This window comes from Heloderma suspectum, chromosome 2 (genome assembly GCF_057233095.1).
Source record: "Heloderma suspectum isolate Gila_16-S chromosome 2, 16-S_ref, whole genome shotgun sequence".
Taxonomy (NCBI): Eukaryota; Metazoa; Chordata; class Lepidosauria; order Squamata; family Helodermatidae; genus Heloderma; species Heloderma suspectum.
The window spans coordinates 294,121,514-294,142,328 of NC_139459.1; the positions used below are offsets into that span (position 1 = coordinate 294,121,514).

The 20,815-nt window shown below is 44.7% G+C and overlaps 1 protein-coding gene across 4 annotated transcripts; it reads left to right on the forward strand.

Annotated features, from left to right (window-relative positions):
* The first annotated feature begins 338 nt into the window (after positions 1 to 338).
* On the forward strand, positions 339 to 12,945 carry LOC146354842 (uncharacterized). 4 transcript variants are annotated; one of them, XM_084839956.1, is made up of 4 exons: positions 339 to 761; positions 1,306 to 1,431; positions 2,255 to 2,339; positions 3,787 to 3,988. In XM_084839956.1, the coding sequence occupies exons 2-4, from the start codon at positions 1,312 to 1,314 to the stop codon at positions 3,813 to 3,815; spliced, it is 234 nt and encodes a 77-aa protein (XP_084696082.1). In that variant the 5' UTR covers positions 339 to 761; positions 1,306 to 1,311; the 3' UTR covers positions 3,816 to 3,988. The 4 variants fall into 4 exon arrangements, with proteins under 4 accessions (XP_084696082.1, XP_084696081.1, XP_084696079.1 ...); XM_084839955.1 differs by lacking the exons at positions 339 to 761; positions 2,255 to 2,339; positions 3,787 to 3,988 and adding exons at positions 6,119 to 6,177; positions 10,939 to 11,216; positions 12,565 to 12,945 and having other exon boundaries at positions 1,122 to 1,431; XM_084839953.1 differs by lacking the exon at positions 339 to 761 and having other exon boundaries at positions 1,122 to 1,431; positions 2,260 to 2,339; positions 3,787 to 4,042.
* The last annotated feature ends 7,870 nt before the right edge of the window (positions 12,946 to 20,815 follow it).

Below are 20,815 nucleotides of genomic sequence, written 5' to 3' on the forward strand. Positions count from 1 at the left end.
GGGGACGGCAGAGGATGAGATGGCTAGATAGCATCACCGATGCAATGAATATGGACTTGAGCACACTCCGGGAGAGAGCGCAGAACAGGAAGGCCTGGCGTGCTGTGGTCCATGGGGCCACAAAGAGTCGGACACAACTGAACAACAACAAAGCTTCTAGAAAGGTCGTCTTTTAAGCAAAAAGGGTAGGCATAGCTTTCAATTCAAGCTTAGTATAGGCTCCATTTTAGGTCTTTAAGTCCAGCTTATAAGCTAACCCACCTAATGCGAAGAGAAAACTCCCTGGAAAAGACCCTGATGCTGGGAAAGATTGAAGGCAAAAGGAGAAGGGGACGGCAGAGGATGAGATGGCTAGATAGCATCACCGATGCAATGAATATGGACTTGAGCACACTCCGGGAGAGAGCGCAGGACAGGAAGGCCTGGCGTGCTGTGGTCCATGGGGTCATGAAGAGTCGGACACAACTGAACAACAACAACAACAATAATCATAATGTAAAGGCCTGGCGTGCTATAGTCCATGGGGTCACGAAATGTCGGACATGACTTAACGACTGAACAACAACAGAACACACAGGTGTTTTTTTTTCAAATTTAAGCACTGGTTTGATACTTCTCTCCCCTATTATCGCAAGTTTAGACCTCAAAATACTTAATTGCAAATGTTACAACTTAATTCTCAGACATGATAGCTCTCTTCTGGTGGCGCCATGGGAGGAAAACTGCAAACCTACCACCCGAATTAAAACTTGAAATAGTGTGTATGTATATGTTATATGAATATTTAAATTGTTTATTAAAAAGCAAATCACAAGAGATAATTGGGATTTTACAAACAATGAACGTTGCAGGAATATATCTGAATATTACTGTTAAGCTAACTTTTTCCTGCAACCCACCCAAACTGCTTGATAACCATAATATTTTCCCTCAGATTTATACTACAGTACTACTTCATCCTGTCAATTGGTTTAATACATAGGGGAAATAATAAGGGGACCATTTCAGCTGTATACATAGTAGAGTCCCTGATTTAGCCCAGTTTAAGGCCTTACTCTATATAGTACAATATTAGATGATGGAAAACAGCTTTCACATGTTGACGGCAACATGATATGATACACACAAACTCATGAATTTCAAATCTGATGGCTATTTCTTGTAGCAAAAAGTAGCATTCTGTCCCCAGTGCTGTTTAATATCTACATGAAACCGCTGGGAGAGATCATCAGGACTTTTGGTGCTGGGTGTTATCAGTATGCTGATGTCACCCAAATCGATTTCTCCTTAACATCTTTATCTAAGGAAGGTATGACTCCTCTGAATGACCGCCTGAAGTTGGTAATGGGCTGGATGAGGGAGAACAAGCTGAAGTTGAATCCAGGAAAGACAGAAGTGCTCATCGTGAAGGTTCCTAATTCAGGTATTGAGGTATGTCAACCAGTTCTGGATGGGGTTGCACCCCTCTTGAAGGAGCAAGTTCATAGCTTGGGGGAGCTTCTTGACCTGAACCTGCTCCTGGCACCCCAGGTGGAGGCAACAGTGAGAAGTGCCTGTTATGAACTTCGGCTGATGGGCCAGCGATGCCCATTCCTGGAACATGTGGATATGGTAATGGTGGTGCACGCACTGGTAAACTCTAGGCTTGATTTCTGTAATGCGCCGTACTTGGGGCTGCCTGTATATCTAGTTTGGAAACTTCAGCTGGCACAAAATATGGTAGCCAGGTTGGTCTCTGGGACATCCCATTTTAGCGTTTTAAAATCTTTACACTGGCTGCCAGTTTGTTTCTGAGCAAAATATAAAGTGCTGGTTCCTACCTTTAAGGCCTTACATGGTCCTTAAAGGAGCACCTTCTGCCCTACGTCCCTCCCAATCCGCCACCTCAGGTCCTCTGAGGGCTATCTGCTGCAGCTGCTTATGGTGAGATTAGCAGCCACATACAAGAGGACTGTTTTCCTTTGCTGTCCCTCAGTTGTGGAATGACTTGCTGGTTGAAATGTGCCTGCTGACCTCTTTGAAGGTTTTAAGCGGGAATTAAAGACTCTATTATTCCAGCAGACTTTCCCTTTGTAGAACTCTTGTTCCTCTTTGTTGACTTTTACATACTGTTTTTATGCTGTGTTGTTTTATTACTGGATTTTTAAAAATTGTTTTTAGCTTTATATGCCACCTAGAGTATTCGTATATAGGTGGGTTATAAATTGAATAAATACAATAAATAAATATCCACTGTGTGGATATTACTCTCTAGGGTAGATCTCAATCAGTCTTTGCCAACATGGTGACCTCCACTGGCTGGGGAATGCTGGATGTCCAACACATCTGCAGGGTATCAGGTTGGTGAAAGCTGATCTAAATGGTTTTCTGATGGCTCTTGTGGTTTTTCCTGTCACTTGTACTGCAGCTATTATGCAAAGGGCAGAAAAACTCAAGCCCACAGAGGATGAGGAGCCTTCTCCCTTACCATATGTCCTGCCTCCAGATCATTGGATTCAGAGGCAGCTATTTCTTCATTCCTGTCTAAGGGAGAACAGGGAGGCCTTTTCAGCAGAGGAAGTCCCTGCTGAAAGCCCAGCCTCACAAAGGCCCTAGTCTTATTAAATAATGCTGCTAATACTGTACACTAGGGCTGGTCTGAAGGCCCATGATGCAGGCAACTTGTTGAATCTAAGTTTGTCTGGGCCTGGATAGTGTTTGGATGGGAGACCACCTGGAACTCTATGTAACTGGACATGAATTCTGAGGGGGTGGAAGGGGTGGCAGATGTTTTTACGAACCATATCCCTTGCCCACCTGTTGTTCCCTTCCCTAACACCTTTATGGAATGATGAAGGCAAAATGGGTTGAACCAGGCTCATCCAGACTAAGTAGCTCAATTACAACCCCCCCCCCCAACAACAACAGTTCTGTAATTTGCCAAAAAAGGGTGATGAGCAAATGACAGGTGCCATGGTGGATGCCCCTGCAGCTGCCCCACTTTTTGGTGCAGTATATTCAAATAATGAGGATAATACCCCTGAGAATCCAGAGGACTGAAAGGGGGAACTGGTCCTCCGAAAGGCTCATGAGGCTGCCCTGAGGGCTTCATCCACAGAACTGGTTATGGCTAGGTCCTCCTATCTCTGGATGAAGGACATTCTAAAATATTTCACAGGGAATAATATCAAGCTGCACCAGGGAGTTTATAAACTGCTGAAGTCAGTAGCCTTCATGGCCAATGCCAGTTTGGATGCTGTCCAATCAGTGCCAGAGCCCGAAGCAGCAGCCATGTCAGTCAGACACCAAATATGGTTTAAAAATTGGAATGTTTCTGTGTGTTCAAATCCAGTTTGACCTTGGGTCCCCTTGGGGGCAACAAGCTGTTGGAGGATACTTTGAAGAAGTCCTTGTAGAAACAAAAGACAAAGACGAAGCCCTGCCCTCTACCTCTAAGAAAGAGGAATGTAACCCCTTTTGCTGGGGGGGCCTTTTTCCCCCCTTTATATGGGAATAAAAGATCCTGGGACAGCAGAGGGTCCAGGTCCACCTGGGGCAGATGGGGATCCACACCCAGGCACCAGCAGAGCCAGAGGTTTTGACCCCTCCCCCAATACAGCCCTTAAGGGGCAGCAGAGACAGCAATAAGCATAACTACCAGCTCCCCCAGTGGGATGGAGGTTTCAGAATTTTATCATCAATGGAGAGTCTCCAGCTCAGGTTAATGGGTGCTATGCACAGTCAGGGAGGGCCATATCTATTTGATTTTGTTCAACTTCCTCACAACTTTTTCATCTCCTTCCCAAGGTCCAGGAAATTGGAGAAGTACCACTTAGTCCTGCAGGCCATATCTCACCTCATCGATGTCAGAGGAATCAAGCCAGTGCCATCATTGGAAAGACTGAAAGGCTGCTACTCAATATTTTTCATTGCCCTCTCCACAAAGATCAGGGACTGGAGGATAATATTGTACCTGAAATGGGTAGATTAAAAAAAAATCCAGAATGCTTTGGATGGAGACACTTGTACCATTCTTGAATCTCTCCAGACAGGAGAATTTCTGGCATCTCAGGATCTCACAGAAGCGTACTTGCATGTCCTGATTCTGTGGTTCATCTATTAGGGAAATATTATCAATGCAGAGCCCTCCAATTCAGTCTCTTGTCTGCCCCCAGGGTAGAATTGGTAGTACCCCTGAGAAGGCAGCAAATTCACCCCATACTCACCTCAACAGCATTCTAATCAAGTCTCCCTGCCTCCAACAGGAAATTCTGGATGTCCACAGGATGTTAGCATGCCTTCAGTCACATGTTTTTCCTGGGGAATGTCAGAAAAAGTCAGTTTTGCCCTTCTAGGGAACTGCAGCACCTCGAGATGGTACTGAATACTCAATCAGGTATAGTTCTGCCTTCTGCTGGAGAGACCAGAAAAGCTCTAGGCTATGGTAAGACATCCTTCAGGACCCTATCCCAGACCTGATGGCCCTAGCACAATTGCAGGGGTTGTGATTGCTACCATAGATGTGTCCCATGGGCCAGAAAACACTTCAGGTCCCTTCAGTGGCTTATCCTCCTTTTTCCCAGGAGGATATAGCTGTCAGAGACATAAATCAAGCCAATTATCTTTGGAAGTCCTTGACTTGGTTGTTCTCCCCAATCCTTAGGGAGCAGTCCCTTAGAGAGAGACCCTCAGTCCAAATCACAACATATGCCAGCCTTCGGGGTTGGGGGTCCCACTGCAGATCACCGTGGAGCCCAGAGGAAGCATTGCACAGTACCAGTCCATCTGGCTCTCCTCACCTTCAGCCTCCTGATACAGCCCAAGGTGGTGCTTGTATGAACAGACAACATGATGACCAGGCACATGTGAAGTGCCAGGGAGGGACTAGCTTGTGCTCCCTCATCACTGAGGCAGACCGCCTCCTGCAGTGGGTAGAGTCAAACCTCGTATCGCTATCAGCCAAGTACGTTCAAGGGGATTTAAACTCCTTTGCAGACTGACTGAGCTGACCGGATGTCAACTATACAGAATGACGTCTCAGCTTAGTGGTCTTTCATGCCATAGTTCAACATTTCAGTACACTAGTCATGGATTTGTTCACATCCCCCATGAAGCACAAAGGACAAACAAAAGTCCTTTCCAGGTATGCAGTAGAGGGTGTAGAAGACATAGATGCCATGTCTGCTGCTTGGTCTACAGGCGTCCTGTACACTTTTTAGTCCAGGCTCCCTGATAGCTCAACCCTTGTGCAGAATCCAGCCGGAGCGCATGCTGTGTGATACTGGTAGCACTAAACTGGCTGAGCAAGGCCTGGTGCTTGGACCATTTACAGCTGTTGGCAGCATGGGCCACTACCAACAGCTCCAGACCTCTGTCAAAATTAAATAAATAAAATCCATCCTGACCCCAGCTGGTTTATAACTCTGTGCTTGGCATGTGAAAGGTTAGTACTAGAATGCACCAGTTACAATACAAAAGACAAGATAGTCTTTTCTTGTTTTCCTGCAGAGAATCCAAAAACATGATATTGAGATCTTGTAGAGAGCTTTTTGCAGGTGGTGGAGGATCCAATTAATTGGACTAGTCCTGACGTTTCTACAAAACAGGTTGGATCAGGGGCTCAGCCCAGTAATCTCAAGAGGTGGTTCATGACATTGTCCTCTGTGTTACCCGAGTCTTCCCATAGATCCCTGGCAGTGTACTCCCATATAAAATGTGTTCTAAGGGATGTTTCCTTACTAAAGCCACCACTTATCCACAGGTACCCTACTTGGGATCTGCATGAAGTTCTCAAAGCTCTTACCATGCCCCATTTCCAGCCTCTATGAAGGGTCTCAATGACCTTTTCTGGAAGGTTCTTTTCTCTTGTAGCCATCATGTTGGCCTGCCGGGTATTGACTAGAAAGGAATTGCGCTTTTTCCAGCAGGACGCAATCATACATCACTTGGATCTTTCATTCGAAATAATAAAAATAACTCCATCTTCCACAGAGCAGAGGAGCTCATTCCACCGTCCTTTTGTCCTAGGCAGAGTCAGCTCCTAAAAAGAGAATAGCATGTTTTGGACATAACACAGTTCAGATCTACCTTAAAAGGACTGAAAACTTTCGTGTCTTTGACTTTTTCTGTTTCATTTCAGCCTTCCACCATGGGCAAGAAGGTCTCCGGTCCAAGTCAACGTTGGCATAGTGGATTAAGGTCTGCATTTTTCTCTGTGTTGCACTTCTGGTTCTGCTTGGCCTGGTGGGATCTCTGCTCACTTTGTACAGAGCACAGCCACTTCTACTGCCTTCGGGACCAATGCCCCCCTTGTTGACATTGCAGCTGGGGCTTCCTTTGTGAGACATTACAAGTCAAACATCCTCGCTTCGGTCAACGTATCTTTTGGCCAGAGGGTGCTTCAGCAGATGGTTATAGTTTAATTAACAGGGATAGCAGCGACCTACCTGCCCAGTTTGGGGCACCGCTGTTAGAAGTCCCATATAAGGATATCCTCCTCCATTGCAGGAAAAAGGAATGTTGGTACTTACCGTGATACGTTCATTTTCTGCAGTGGATGGAGAATATCCTGCCTACCTGGCAGTAACCTGTCGCCGCTGGGGGGTTTCCTCAGTTAGTTCTTCTGAAGGTATTGTTCAGTGTTTTTGCTAATAAAGTTACTGGAAATTTGAGGCTGAGACATCTTCCAAACTGGAAGTAGATTGCTCTCCCATGTGAGAGGGCAATTCAGTTAATTTGCATATTCCTGCCTATCAGAACAAGTGGGAGGAGCAACCCATATAAGGATATCCTCCATCCACTTCAGAAAATGAATGTATCACCGTAAGTACCAATGTTCCTTTTTCACAACCATTGCATCTGCTCAGAGCCATCCAATGGAGCTCTTCAGACCAGTCACAGGGCTAACAGCCTTGGTGCCTGGGAAAGAGTAGAGGACTACTTGGAGACATTCCGTGACCAATTGCAAGGCTTTTTGTGGATAAAGTTGTTACATCACTTCTGACTCAGATGCCACAATTAGTGCAGAGTCAGAGACAGTCAGTGTACCTATAGCACCTTGCTTTTTCAGGGAAGTTGTGGGGTGGGGCTGGGGAGAGACATCTTTCTGTTGGTACAGCCTGATTTTTGGAAGAGTTCGGTTCCAGCTTCTTCCCCCTGATGAAGTGGACAAGGTGCTTTCATCTGTAAGGCCGACCACCTGCTTACTTGATCCTTGCCCATCTTGGCTCATTATGGGCTGCAGAGAGAGACTGGGTGAGGGGATCAAGGCGGTGGTGAATGCCTCCCTTGAGGAGGGAGTGATGCCATGAGCCCTCAAGGAGGCAGTGATAAGACCGCTCTTAAAGAAGCCCTCCTTGGATCCTCAAGTTCTGAACAACTTTCGCCCAGTCTCAAATCTGCCATTTTTGGGCAAGGTGATTGAGCGGGTGGTGGCGATGCAGTTGAAGGCACACTTGGAAGAAACTGATTATCTAGACCCATTTCAGTCGGGCTTCAGACTTGGGCATGGGACAGAAACGGCCTTGGTCGCCTTGGTAGATGATATGAGGAGGGCTCTGGATAGGGGTGAATGCTCCTTCCTTGTTCTCCTTGACCTTTCAGCGGCTTTTGATACCGTTGACCACGGAATACTCCTGGACCGCCTGGAGGGGTTGGGCGTTGGAGACACCGTATTGCGGTGGTTCCGGTCCTTCCTCTCCAGCAGGTACCAGAGGGTAGCACTGGGAGAGGAGGTTTCCGACCCGTGGCCATTCACTTGTGGGGTGCTACAGGGTTCCATCCTCTCCCTGATGCTATTTAATATCGATGTGAAGTTGCTGGGGGCTATCATCAGGAGGTTTTGGGTGCAGTGTCATCAATATGTGGATGACACGCAGCTCTACCTCTCATTCAAATCTTCACCAAAGTTGGCTGTAGAATCCCTGTCCAAATGTCTGGAGACGGTGAGTGGCTGGATGGGGAGGAATAAGCTGAAGCTGAACCCTGACAAGACCGAGGTACTTTTGGTGGGAGACAAGAGGAGGCTGGGGGATGATGACCTGGTGTTGAATGGGGTACGGCTACCCTTGAAAGACCAGGTCCTCAGCCTGGGGGTCATTTTGGACTCCCAGCTGTCCATGGAGGCTCAGGTGTCAGCTGTGAGCCAGACAGCGCTGAATCAACTCCATCTGATACGGCAGCTGCACCCCTTCCTTCCCAACCATCTGCTCCCATCAGTAGTACATGCCCTGGTCTCCTCTCGTTTAGAGTACTGTAATGCGCTCTACGTGGGGTTACCCTTGAAGACGGTTCAGAAGCTGCAGCTGGTACAGAACGTGGCGGCTCGCCTGATTAAAGGCGGCCGCCGGCAAGATCACATCACTCCAGTGCTGAAGGAGTTGCACTGGTTACCAGTTGTTTTCTGGGCCAAATTCAAGGTGTTGGTTTTGACCTTTAAAACCCTATATGGTTTCGGCCCAGCCTATCTTAAGGAGCGCCTCCAGCAGCACCAGACAGGCCGCTTAACAAGATCAGCCTCGGATGGCCTTCTCTCTGTTCCATCAGCCAGGACAGCTAGACTGGTGGGGACGAGGGAGAGGGCCTTTTCTGTGGTGGCCCCCACTCTGTGGAACTCCCTCCCTAGGGAGCTCTGCCATGCCCCCTCTTTAATGAGCTTCCGTCGTGCATTAAAAACGTGGTTGTTCAGGCAGGCATTTGGGGTGGGTTACGGTATTTTAGAAAATGTTTTTACTGTAGAATTTTATTGTTTTAAACTGTTTTATTGTATGCTGTACATCACCCAGAGTGGCTGGGTGACCAGCCAGATGGGCAATTAATAATTTTAATAATAAAATAAATAAAAAGAGTGAGGCTGACCGCATAAGTGCTTGACGCTTACCCTTCCTGGCTGATTAAGTCTGCCATTGGTAATCTAGCTAAATGAATGTCTAGAATGGTAAATGCCTCCTTGTGGAAAGGTGTGATTCCTTAGAGTAGGGGTGGGCAAATTGTAGGTCAAAACATCCAGAAGGCATAAGTTGCCCACTTCTGCCTTAGAGTCTAACTCAGGCAGGAGTGATGCTGCTTTTTAAGGTGCTCTCTCTTTTTAAGGTGCTCTCCCAGCACTGGCATTCTTGGTAATACAGATGACAGCTACAGCTGCTTTTCTTGGTGCTTCTCTGATTTGCTAAGCACTATGCTGAGCACTACTGCCTGGCCTGCAAGCTTTGTTGGAGAGGTGGTAGCACTCAGCCTGGTGCTCAGCAGAGAAATGCTGAGGAAAGCAGCTGCTGCAGCTTACCTAAGGCCCCCTGGCTGGTGCACCAGCTGCACCTGTTTCTGGAGAAGGCAGATTTGGCCAGGGTGATACATTTTTATTTATTTATTTCTATGCCGCCCAGTAGCTGAAGCTCTCTGGGCAGTTCACAAAAATTAAAACAGCAAAGTGCAGCAATATAAAATATGAAAGCTTAAAACCACAAAATAACAGTACAACCAGAATAAAACCTAGAAGCAATGCAGAGGTTTGAAATACAGATTTAAAACAGCAGAGCTAAAAGACTAGGAAGCTAAAATGCTAACATATTGAGAGAATAAAAAGGTCTTCACCTGGCACTGGAAGGAGTATAGCTTAGTTACATCAATACTGGACTATTGCAATGAACTGTATGTAGGGCTGCCTTTGAAAAATTTCAGCTTGTTTAAAATGTGGCAGCCAAATTATCAGTGAGACCTGGTCAGATACCAGGTGTATGTCCATATCAGGTCCATTGCTGGAACAATTGCATCAATTCCCTATATGTTTCTGGGGACAATTCGAAGGGCTGATTATGACCTTTAAAGCCATATACCCGAGGACCAGGGTTTCTGATGTATCACCTTCTTCCATTTGAGCCTGCTCTCCTATTGAGATAATTAATCACAAGGTTCCTTCTTATTGGTTCCAAATGTCTGCCATTTGAATTGAAACAAGGGAGAAGATGTTCTCCATTGCTGTACTTGGACTTGAGAACTCTGGGTAATGAGTTGCCTCCTGCTTGTTGGACGTCCACTGGAGTAGATCATCTTATTTCAGAAGGCCTCTGGAAGCTGGATGTTGTTGCTTGCCTTACCATAATTGATATGTGATCCTTCTCTTTTTAGATTGCTTCCAGGTGTTTGTATTGGTGCTGTTTTAAATTTTTTTTTATTGCTAGCATGTTATTTTCATTGATCTTTCTATCCATTGTTTTTTTTTTAATGTCTTTTATTGCTTTTTCTTAGTCACCATGAAAGATGGGGTGTACATTTTAAATAAATACATGCTTTATCAGAGTATCCATCTATGGCTACAGTTGTATGCATGCATGAAATAGGGCCAAAGAACTCTAGGTCCCAGCAGACTCCCAGGGATACCATCAGGAGCATGATGTCCTTGTAACCTAAGTATGCATGCACACAACTTTAACAGAATCTTTACCCCCACAGGGTAAAAACCACACCTTATTTTGCATATTTTCAGAGATGATTCTATCCATCTGGGGAAGGGCATGGATAAAGGCTTTTTGGTTTACATGTTGTCTTTTTATGTGCCTTGAGCCTTTAGCAATATGGTGCAATATACATTTAAAAAAGAAAGAGGGCCTTCAATGCTACTGTGTACCACACATGTGCAGGAACATCTGAGGAACACCTGTGCCCCTTCTGGCCAGTGCAATAGGGCTTAGAGGTCTCACTGATTTATAACTGATCCATGTAAAACAGGCTAATTTTGAGCATCCAGACTTTCAAATTAGGCACTGATCTAGTACCCATCAGACACTGAGGTATCTTCCTATCACTATATTCCATTATTCAAATGTAATTAAACAAAACATAAAAGTGCATTAGAAGATTAGTTGTGTAATGTAGTCTTATCTATTTAGTGCCAAATAGGCCTTAAATATGATCAAGTAATAGTTTTCTAATAGTAGTAAATATGTAGCTTTACCCTGTGCTCAGATACTGAAGCTGAAGCTCAAATATTTTGGCCACCTAATGCAAAGAGAAAACTCTCTGGAAAAGCCCCTGATGCTGGTAAAGACTGAAGGCAAAAGGAGAAGGGGACGGCAGAGGATGAGATGGCTAGATAGCATCACCGATGCAATGAATATGAACTTGAGCACACTCCGGGAGAGAGCGCAGGACAGGAAGGCCTGGTGTGCTATGGTCCAGGGGGTCACGAAGAGTCGGACACGACTGAACGACTGAACAACAACAACAACGACATTTATTTGAAAGTAAGTCCCACTAGGTTAATTGGAACTTATTCCCAAGTAGCAGTGCTGAGGACTGCAGCCTTAAGTTTGAGTAACACAATGTCGTTTAGATGCTGCACTGTGAGGTAAGTGAAAGAGATTTATTTTCATTTCCTAAAGCAGGGATGGGGAAACTGCTTAGGAACCCATGGCCCCAATCTGGCCTGTGGAGCTTCTCCATCCAGCCTGCAGAGGCCCTGTCCCCTCCCCAAGCTCAGCCTTCCCGATGTTATGTTATACTTTATTTCTATGCCACCTTTCAGCCAAAAGGCCCCCAAAGCAGCTCACAAAAATAGACAAATACAATATTCAAACAATACACTAAATACAAGCTTAAAGCAGAAATATCACAACAGCTGTTTAAAACTAAAACAGCTAAAAGCCCTGCAGCCCCAGCACACCTCCTACATATCCAAAAGCAAAAAGCCATCAATAAAAATGCTGGAATAATCCAGGGCTCCTTATAAGGTTTCCCAAACAGGGGGATGGGCACAGCAGACGAGGAAAAATGCCTTGGTTGGAACAGCGCCTCCCCCTGAAGCAGAGCCTCCCAAGGTGCACTTCCAGCCTTGCATTTAAAGTCTCCAGGTGGGGCAGGTGAAGCAGGCGGAACAGCTCACCCTCAATGGAACAGCACCTCCCACTGAAGCAGAGCCTCCCAAGCTGCAGCTCCAGCCTTGCTTTTAAAGCGGGGGGGGGGGAGCAGATGGATGGGGTAAGGCACAGGGCAGGTGAAGCTGACCCAGCTGAAGCACTGAGTGGATCATCCTCCGGGCAGCTCAGCTGGGGTGGCTTCACTATGCACAAGCCTTCCCTGGACAGGGGAAGCCCATGTGCTGTGAAGCTAGGCCCTTGGCTACAGCGCCAGCTGGACATTAGGGACTGTGGCCATGCCCACAGACATTATTCAGCCCATGGAGGGCTGGAGTGGGTCATTTGTGCCCACCCCAAAGTAGTTCCTCGCCCCAGTCTAAAGTGATTGTGAAACCTGGCACCAGTTAGGACCTATATCAACAAAATGTATTCTACCAAGAGTTTCTGTGTGGAAACGATAATGTCAGGGTATGTCATGTCTCACTGCAATCCCATGCACATTTACCTGGGAAGAATAAATATGCCTGTGATCAGTTTTTAACTGACAGTTTGGTTCTCGTTATACTTCTTGTAATATGAGGCTAAGGACTAGCTACGAGATATATCTAATCTTACACATGATTATGTGGTTGTTGTTTTTTAAGCTTCCTGCAATCACACAGATCCATCTCAAAAACACCTAGAATTCTTTTGGTCTCTTAAAGCTAGTTTACATTTCTTTTAATTCCCTCCACAGTCCTATGAAATCAGCAGAACCACATTGCACTCTGGTATCACCTTAAAGGAAAAGAATGAAAGAATGGACTCCTGTCTGAATAACAATACCCAAACATGACAAACCTCAGACCTCAAGTGAAGTGCTTTGAACACCTGAAAGCACTATACAAATGTTAAATATAATTGTTATTATTACCCTTGCACAACCTTAATTGTTCACTCTTAAGTTTATATTGGTTTAAGAGGAAACATTTACATTTTTATTCATAATATATTTTCTGATGCCTTCCTTATTTTTCTGTTACCCTAGTGTGGACCCAGTGGGCTTGAAGATTGCTGCTTTGCACTCAGATTTCCACTTTGTCACACTAATATTAAAATATGTATTACAAAAGCAAGGGAGAATTTGTGGAGTTCAATTTTATTGCTGCCATCCGTATCTCATTTAGCACTGCTGAGAAATACATGGTTAATTTGAGAGACTGTACATATAAGCTGTTCAGCAGCCAAATTACGGTGATAAAGTCTACTATTACGGACAGACAGTAATAATAGAAGAATATCCAGAGATCCTCATACAGGATCTATTAGGCTATCCAGAATGTGAGTGTATGTATGTGTCTGCATTTATGCTTGTGTGGTCTCCAACATTATACCACTACATATTAATGTATTTATTTTTTCCATTTATTTTCTTTCCCAATGGAAATTCAAACTGGAAACAGAACAGAACTACAATAACAACTCATAAAACCAGAACCAGGATAAATAGCATTATGTTATGCTCCAATTAACTCTCATAAAATCAAAGCAAATCAGATTCTTACTTAAATGGAAAAAATTAATTTGCTTTCTGAGAGAATACAATATCAGGCTCCAGCAGGCCTTCTTAGGGAGTGAACTACAGTTGAGTGCCACAATAGAAAAGACCCCCCTCTATGCCCTTACTAATATGCTTTCTTAGGCAAATGGCACTCAGACCGAAAACTTCCCAACATTAATTGGTTCTAGAGTTAATTCAAGGGCTCTATTGTACACATGAACCTTTGAATCCATGTGGACTACTCCATCAGTGGTGGCTGATGGCCACTGTAGCTGGTGGGGTGAAGGTCAGGTCACCAGAGGCAGAGCCAAGGGGTCATTGGAGGCGGAGCCAAGGTTTTTTTTTTAAGCTTCCTGCAGTCACACAGATCCATATCAGTGAGGTTTAAAAACAGAGCATCTTTTCTTTCCCTGCAATCACAGATCCTACCAGTTAATTTAAAAAGCAGAGCATCCATTTTTAGTTTCCTGCAATCACACAGTCATCTCCTGCTGCCTTGTTATTAGGTTTTAAAAGCAATCGCACAGACCCCAACTTCATTCACTTCTGTAAGCAGGGAGATTGTAATGGTCTGTTGTTTATTGTATACATACTTCATATGTGTATTGACCATTTCCTGGCTCACAGATGAGAATACAAAATCCTTTGTGTGCTGGATGCACATGCAGACAATTTCAGAGCAGCCAGAGCATTTTTAGGATTGTGTATGAATGATTCTCCCATCCTACTATTACTCTGCCTTTTGTGTGCATGCACCATGCTATGCTATCAGTGGTTGTAACTGCTTCAATGACATTAAGTCTGATGCCTCAGTCTAATGTCCTCGGGCCATATAAAGACAGCTTCTGGCAGTGCAATTAGCCCCCTCTAGAGAAAAGGGAGAGGAAAGGGCAATCAGAGTAATTGTGGCCCTTCTGGGTAGCAGTCCTTTCTGGTGAAAGTGAAGGAGAACTCACTCCTGGACAGCAGGTGGAACTTGGCTGGATTGGAAAGAGTGTGCTTTAGCTAAGTTTGGCTTGGGCCTCTGTTGTTGTTGTTTTGAGGTGTATTTAGGTACTACTCTATTAATGCAAGTTGAAGCCAAACACTGTAGATCTAGACTAGGAACTGCTAGCTCCAGACTGAGTTTGACACTGGATGGCTCTGATTCTGTTGCTATTTAAGTTAACACCGGTGGCAAAATAGTGAAGGACGCCGCCAAGTGGTTAGATGAGCACTGTTCCATTCTGTGGACTACTTCACTTGTGGTGACTGGTCCCTTGAGCAAGTCTGGGGAACTGGAAAGAAAAACCTTGAGGAGGCGTTGGTGGCAAAGCTTACATTTGTAAAGGGACTTTAGTTTGCATCTTGAAAATTCAGAAAATGTGTACAATTGTTGTTTATAAAAACTTTAGGCTTCATTATATCAGCATTGAAAAGTGTCAGCAGAATCAAGAACAAGCTATTGACTATTAGATAGGGATGGACGAAAGGGACTTACCTCGTCCCGCAGCTTGCTTCGCGGTGGGGGGGAGGCGCTTCACTTCTCCCCCCGAAGTTCAGGCGAGGGGGGGAGGCGCCACACCTCGCCCAGCCGAAATTCAGGCCGGGGGGGAGGCGCCCCATCCCTCGCCGCCGAAATTCAGGCCGGGTAGGAGCGCCCCGTCTACCCGGCCACAAAAAAAAAAGTTAAAAAAAAAACCACACACACACCCGTGATAGTCTACGTAACGATTAACGTAGCCTATCACGGCTAGATTTCCAAAGTCAGCCATGATAGGCTATGTAAATTATCACGTAGCCTATCACGGGTGACTTTGAAAAAAAAAAAGCACGTACGCAAATGGCGGCTTGCATGGGGACCGCCATTTGCGTTCCTTTTTTTGGCACGTCTAGTCTACGTAAAGATTTACGTAGACTACAGTGAAAATAAGGGCAACGCAAATAGCGTGCCCTTATTTTCGCCGTAGTCTACGTAAATCTTTACGTAGACAAGACGCGCCAAAATAAGGAACACAAATGGCGGCGCCCCATGGGCGCCGCCATTTGCGTACGCACTTTCCCCCCCCCCAAGTCAGCTGTGATAGGCTACGTGACAATTTACATAGCCTATCACGGCTGACTTTGGAAATCTAGCCGTGATAGGCTACGTAAATCGTTACGTAGCCTATCACGGTTGTGTTTGGTTTTTTTTTTACTTTACTTTTTTTTTTTTGCAATGGTGGCGGCAGCCGGTCGGGAGACTGGCCGCCGCCCCTGCTGAACCGCCGCCGGGACCCGCCGCCGAGAGGGACATTCGCCGAAGGTAAGTCCCATCCCGGGGGGGGCGGGGGCCAGCGGAGAATTTCCCCAACACTTTCAGGGGGCCGAATGCGTCGGTGCTCGGCCTCCCGAAGATTCGTGGAGAAATCCTCCGCCAACCCTACTATTAGAGAACTTGATTGCAGGCTAGGGATTCTAGTACTTCACTGAAAAATGTGAAGCAAACAGATACAATTTTTGCTGTCCAAGAAAGAACCCAAATGGAAATATATGTAATTTACCTAGTGATTTTTTTAAAAAGTGGAACTATGTAAATTGCGATTTCAAAATAACATGAATTTAGCTTACCCAGCATATACCCAGGGCAATGCCTATAATTGTCACTGAAAAGTGTCAGTATCTTACACTCACATAACTAATAGCTAATGCTTCTAGGGCAGAGATGCTGTCTGATGCTCTCCCCTGCCCAAACCCTAGATGATGGGGTATGTGGTAGAGAACTTGGATGGTGTGATATGTGGTAGAGAACATTGGTAAGTCATCCCTATTGTTTTATTAAGAGCACTTGTTACCTTATACTGAAGATGGTTAAATGTGTGTGTAGTATATAGGGGTGCTGCAGGCCTTTAATGTATTGACACCCCTGGAGTAAATAGTGAATAGATTTGAACCTGAATTACATCAGGAAGTTTGTTATATACAATAGGCACATGAGAAGGAGCTAGTAAACACAGTCTATTTTTAATCCCTGCAAGCAATCCTGATAATCTCTTGGTATGCATTCACATAAAAAAATGTAAAATGTGTACCACTCAATTACAAATATGGGCAGAATCAATTACTGGGATCATGGCCTCTGGAAAAAATGCTGTTTCAATCAGCTAATTATTGCCAGCCACATTCATAATTACCCAGTTCATACATTATGTTTGACCATGGGAGTGCATGCCTGAGGGCTTGAAAAAAAACATAGTTGTCAAATTTCAGCAAAGATGTTTGCATCTGGAAACAGGTTTGTACATGAGTCCTCTTGCTGGTTTGGGTCTTAAAAGGTGCTCCATGGGCATAAGAACCAACCCCTGTGTTCATCACCCAAAGCCGTGCACACTGTTGGCTGTGTTTGATTAGATCCAAGTGCCTCCCTTAGCAACAGAAAGTTCATGGTTCGACTGTGACATCATTTGTCACCTGTTGGGAGGCACTGTATTCAGTGGATACAAATACACATTACTACACACCTAGGCAACTGAATTGTGCTAATCAATATTTGCAGTACAATTCTATGGCATTAGCATTATGACCATTGCTTTGCTACTCCTTGAATCAGTGAAAGTGAAGTCAGTATCCTTTGCTAGCTCATCTGCCACTCAATAACAGGCGTACACTATTACAAGCAAAGTTGGCCCAAGCCATGTTGCCTGAGGCAAGCAAACAAAGGCTGCTCCCCCAAATTGGGGTCCTGCCCCCTCTGGCCCATGCTGCTGCTGCCACCACTGCCAGTTACTCATCTTCTCCCCTGGCCAAGGAGTGCAGCATATCTGGTAATGGCAGTGGTAGCAGCCACATCTTAGTGACACTGTCGTGGAAAGCGTTCCATCTGAGGCTGGGGGGGAAGGAGGGGGAATTACAAATGGTGACCACCTGCTGTCACATCTGGTTCTTCTTCCATCTTTTACCTTACTGCAGACAATCTGTTAAGAAAGAAAAGACAGAATAGCTGCACAATGCCTTCTCATTGGTACTGCTAGGCGCCCTCCATCTGCAGGCACCCTATAACTAAGTATAGGGTTTGGAGGCTGACTATCTCCATAGGATTGCGCCCTTAAAGATCTTAATAGAAATAGTTTACAGAAATTTAGAATAGTTGTTCAATTTAAATTTCTGGAAGTTACTAAAATACATTGTTTCCAAGCCTTTTTTCTCTTTGGAGAGCAATGTGAATTAGTGAATTCTAACATGTAATTATGAAAAAAGGTTAAACAACTTTATCTCAAAATATATTCATCCTGTTAGTGAACCATCTTTAAATATGCATGCTATAGGCTTAAAGTAATTTATCTAATTCTTCAGAAGGTTTGGACTGAGGAGAAAGGATTTAGAAAACTTCTTATTTCTAGCAGGCTGGCATAATACTTACAGTGTTACAGTTAGTAGCCTATAGGTTAGTTAGTAGCCTATAGGTACTGGACATGGAATAATCCTGTCTCTGTGAGTATTTTGCTAACCTGGTAGAAATAAGATGCTAGTAGATCAGTGTTTCTGGCCCCAATTCCTGGATATTACAATTTTGTCAGGATCAAACCAGGACACCCATCCAGTTTTTTCTCATAAGAAAGAGCTCTGCTGGATCATACCAAAGGACTATCCAATCCAGCACTCTGCTTCCCACAGTGGCCAACCAGATGCCTCTTGGAAGCCCACAAGCATGACATGAAGGCAATACCCTTCTCCTGTTGTTGCCCCTTAGCAATTAGGATCCAATGGCATACTACCTCAAAATCTTGGGAAGTCTTCCATGTGGCCATCATGATTAGATCTATTACATTGTCTAATCACCTCTTAAAGCCATATACGTTAGTGACCATCACCACAACTTGCTTAATGGTTTTTCATATCTCAGAAATGGCTTGTCAGGATCCCACCTGAGGCAGATTCCACAGAGACCTCCTCAGAGAAAGAAGTGTAGGACAACTGAGGCGCTGGACAAAGCCACTGTAGTCCCAAGGCAGCCTGATATGCCTTGTCTCCTGCAGGGTTGACATCAACGTTAGACACTGAGGGCCAGTGTGGTGTAGTGGTGAGAGTGTTGGGACCAAGATCTGGGAGATCTGCGTTCTAGTTCACTCAGCCGTGGAAGCTCAATGGGTGACTTTGGGCCAGTCACAGACCCTCAGCCCAACCTACCTCACAGGGTTGTTGTCGTGAGGATAAAATGGAGAGGAGAAGGAGGAAGATAATGTAAGGTGCCTTCGGTTCCTTGCAAGAGGAAAAAAGGCGGGATATAAATGCAATAAATAAATAAATACTAAAGGTTAGGTATGGCCAGGCACCTGCCAAAGGCCCACATTCCATCAGGGGTCCACTGACAAGAGCCCCCTGGAGCAGCTGTACCTCTACGCCATTCTAACCTGCTTGTTCATCTGCCTCTCACTCTGTCCCAGGCAATGGTGGTGGTGAGAAGGAGCAGCAGCACATGATACTGCCTATTTGCTCGTTCATTCTCTGTTTGGCAGGTGGTGGCATTGAGGAGGAGGAAGAGCTGGAAACAATGACAGACTGTAAGAAGACAGACTCACTGAAGGGTGCTCCCCACTGATAGTATCTTGCCCAAGGGTCTCTCAAAATCTGGAGCCAGCACTGCATGGATGTCTCACCTCCCCCACCCCCGATAACCCCTCTGACCATACCCCAAGCCTTGCCTCATCCCAGAAGGGGGAGCCCTTCGCCCCCTGGGCCTCAAGAGTGAAACCTCCTGGATGTCCTGAGCCTGCTCAGGCTTTTCCATGCCTGCTATTTGCACAACAAAAAATCAGGACATTAATTGCATTCATGTAATGAGCCTGGCATGTTGGGTGTCTCTGCATTAAGCAAACCCCACTTCCTTACAGGGGCTTTCTGCTTTCGTTTTCTTTGCGGGATTAGGATGGGCTCTTTCACATGGCAGACATGGGGTATGAATCAAGGAAGCACCCCCCTCCCTCCCTGGCATGTGTGCAAAGGAGGGTGGGAGTCTTGTTTTTGTCACTTAACTTGTGCTGTACTGTTCCCTCACGGGCCCCAGGAAAGCTACAGCTTACTTCTGAGTAGATGTAAGATTGTGCTGTGTTAGTCTGCAGCCCTAGGCACACTTACTTGAGAGTAAGCCCTATTGAACTCAATGGGACTTGATTTTGAGTAGACAGAAGATCATGATGTAAGCCTGCAATCCTCAGCACACTTACTTGGGAGTAAGCCCCACTGAACTTAATGGGGTGCTCTGAATCAACAGGGGATGTTGGTTCTGAGCTTGGTGCAGTGAGGGATCAGATCTGTCTCTCTTTATTGCACAACGGCATTTTGATCAAGCATTGGCACAGCAGATATGTTCAAATGGAAGAAAGTCCTTCCTTGGCAAGTTCATGGCACTACACCAGCATTACACACTGCTGACACGGCACCATTAACTTTTATTACTAGCTTATAGCTGATCTTTTTGTAGAAACAGTTGTGAAGCATGGAATGGTGGGTGGGGAGTGGAGAAGATAAATATCATGGCCATCTAACTGTGAGATCCAAAAGACCATTAAGTGCAGTGACTAAACTTGCCTACCTGTAACACTGGGTGAAGGAATTATGATCAAAGTAAACCAGAATAGGAGGCAAGAAGATAAGGTATTGGTCTTTCCCACAGAAATGTGAGAAGAAGAGTTATTGCTTCCATCCTCCTATGGGCAAGAGAATTACATAACCTCCTTGCTCTCTTGGGGGTGGGGTGGGAGAGAAGAAAAGCAAGTAAGTACTCAATGCTGTTTGGGACATAGCAGTATGAAAACTAAGCCCCTCCAACTATGATCTGCATAGGTTACTACTATCAGAAAAGGGGGGTGGGACTAACTGAAAGTTTCTATTTTCACCTGATATTATATAATCATTGAAAAGTAAATCTCATTCCCTTTATTCATTTCATCATAACAATTTTAATCACATGCTAGGCAAGCAATATAATTTATTTTAAATTATTCCGATTAAAAGATAATTGCAGAGTTGCTCTATATAAATGGATATCTGAAATGCTAATTCATGGAAAGCGGGAATAAGGTTTCAAAGTTACTTGGCAGCTTGTGGTTTCCCTCTGTGAATTTTTTCCTCATGTCCTTTATGCATTAATTTCACAAAATTAATTACAAGATGCTAATTTTAGCTCTGCATTTTAAAAATGAAATAACGTATAGGGTTCCCAGTGGAAAATGTGTTCTATATAGGTCTGATTTGGGGAATACTTTAGGATTATGAAAAAAAGATTTTTCAGTTAGTACTTCTCATAGACAAACATATTCACTTTGTTTATAATTCACAGCTCTAACAACTCAGAGTTGTTGATTTATTTTTTTTTTAAGTTTGAAAAAATGCAATTTGCTTATATGTTCAGCCTTGGCTCAAATTAATTAATGGAAAATACTAAAAGCAATATATAGGAATGAATCATTAGTTACATTAATTACATTCA

Coding starts and splice junctions, on each gene's coding strand:
- LOC146354842 (XM_084839953.1), top strand. CDS start 1,207: ATGAAACCGCTGGGAGAGATCATCAGGACTTTTGGTGCTGGGTGTTAT. Junction 1,432..2,259: donor TTCCTAATTCAGGTATTGAG/GTATGTCAACCA, acceptor TCTCTAGGGTAG/ATCTCAATCAGTCTTTGCCA. Junction 2,340..3,786: donor ACACATCTGCAGGGTATCAG/GTTGGTGAAAGC, acceptor CTCCTTCCCAAG/GTCCAGGAAATTGGAGAAGT.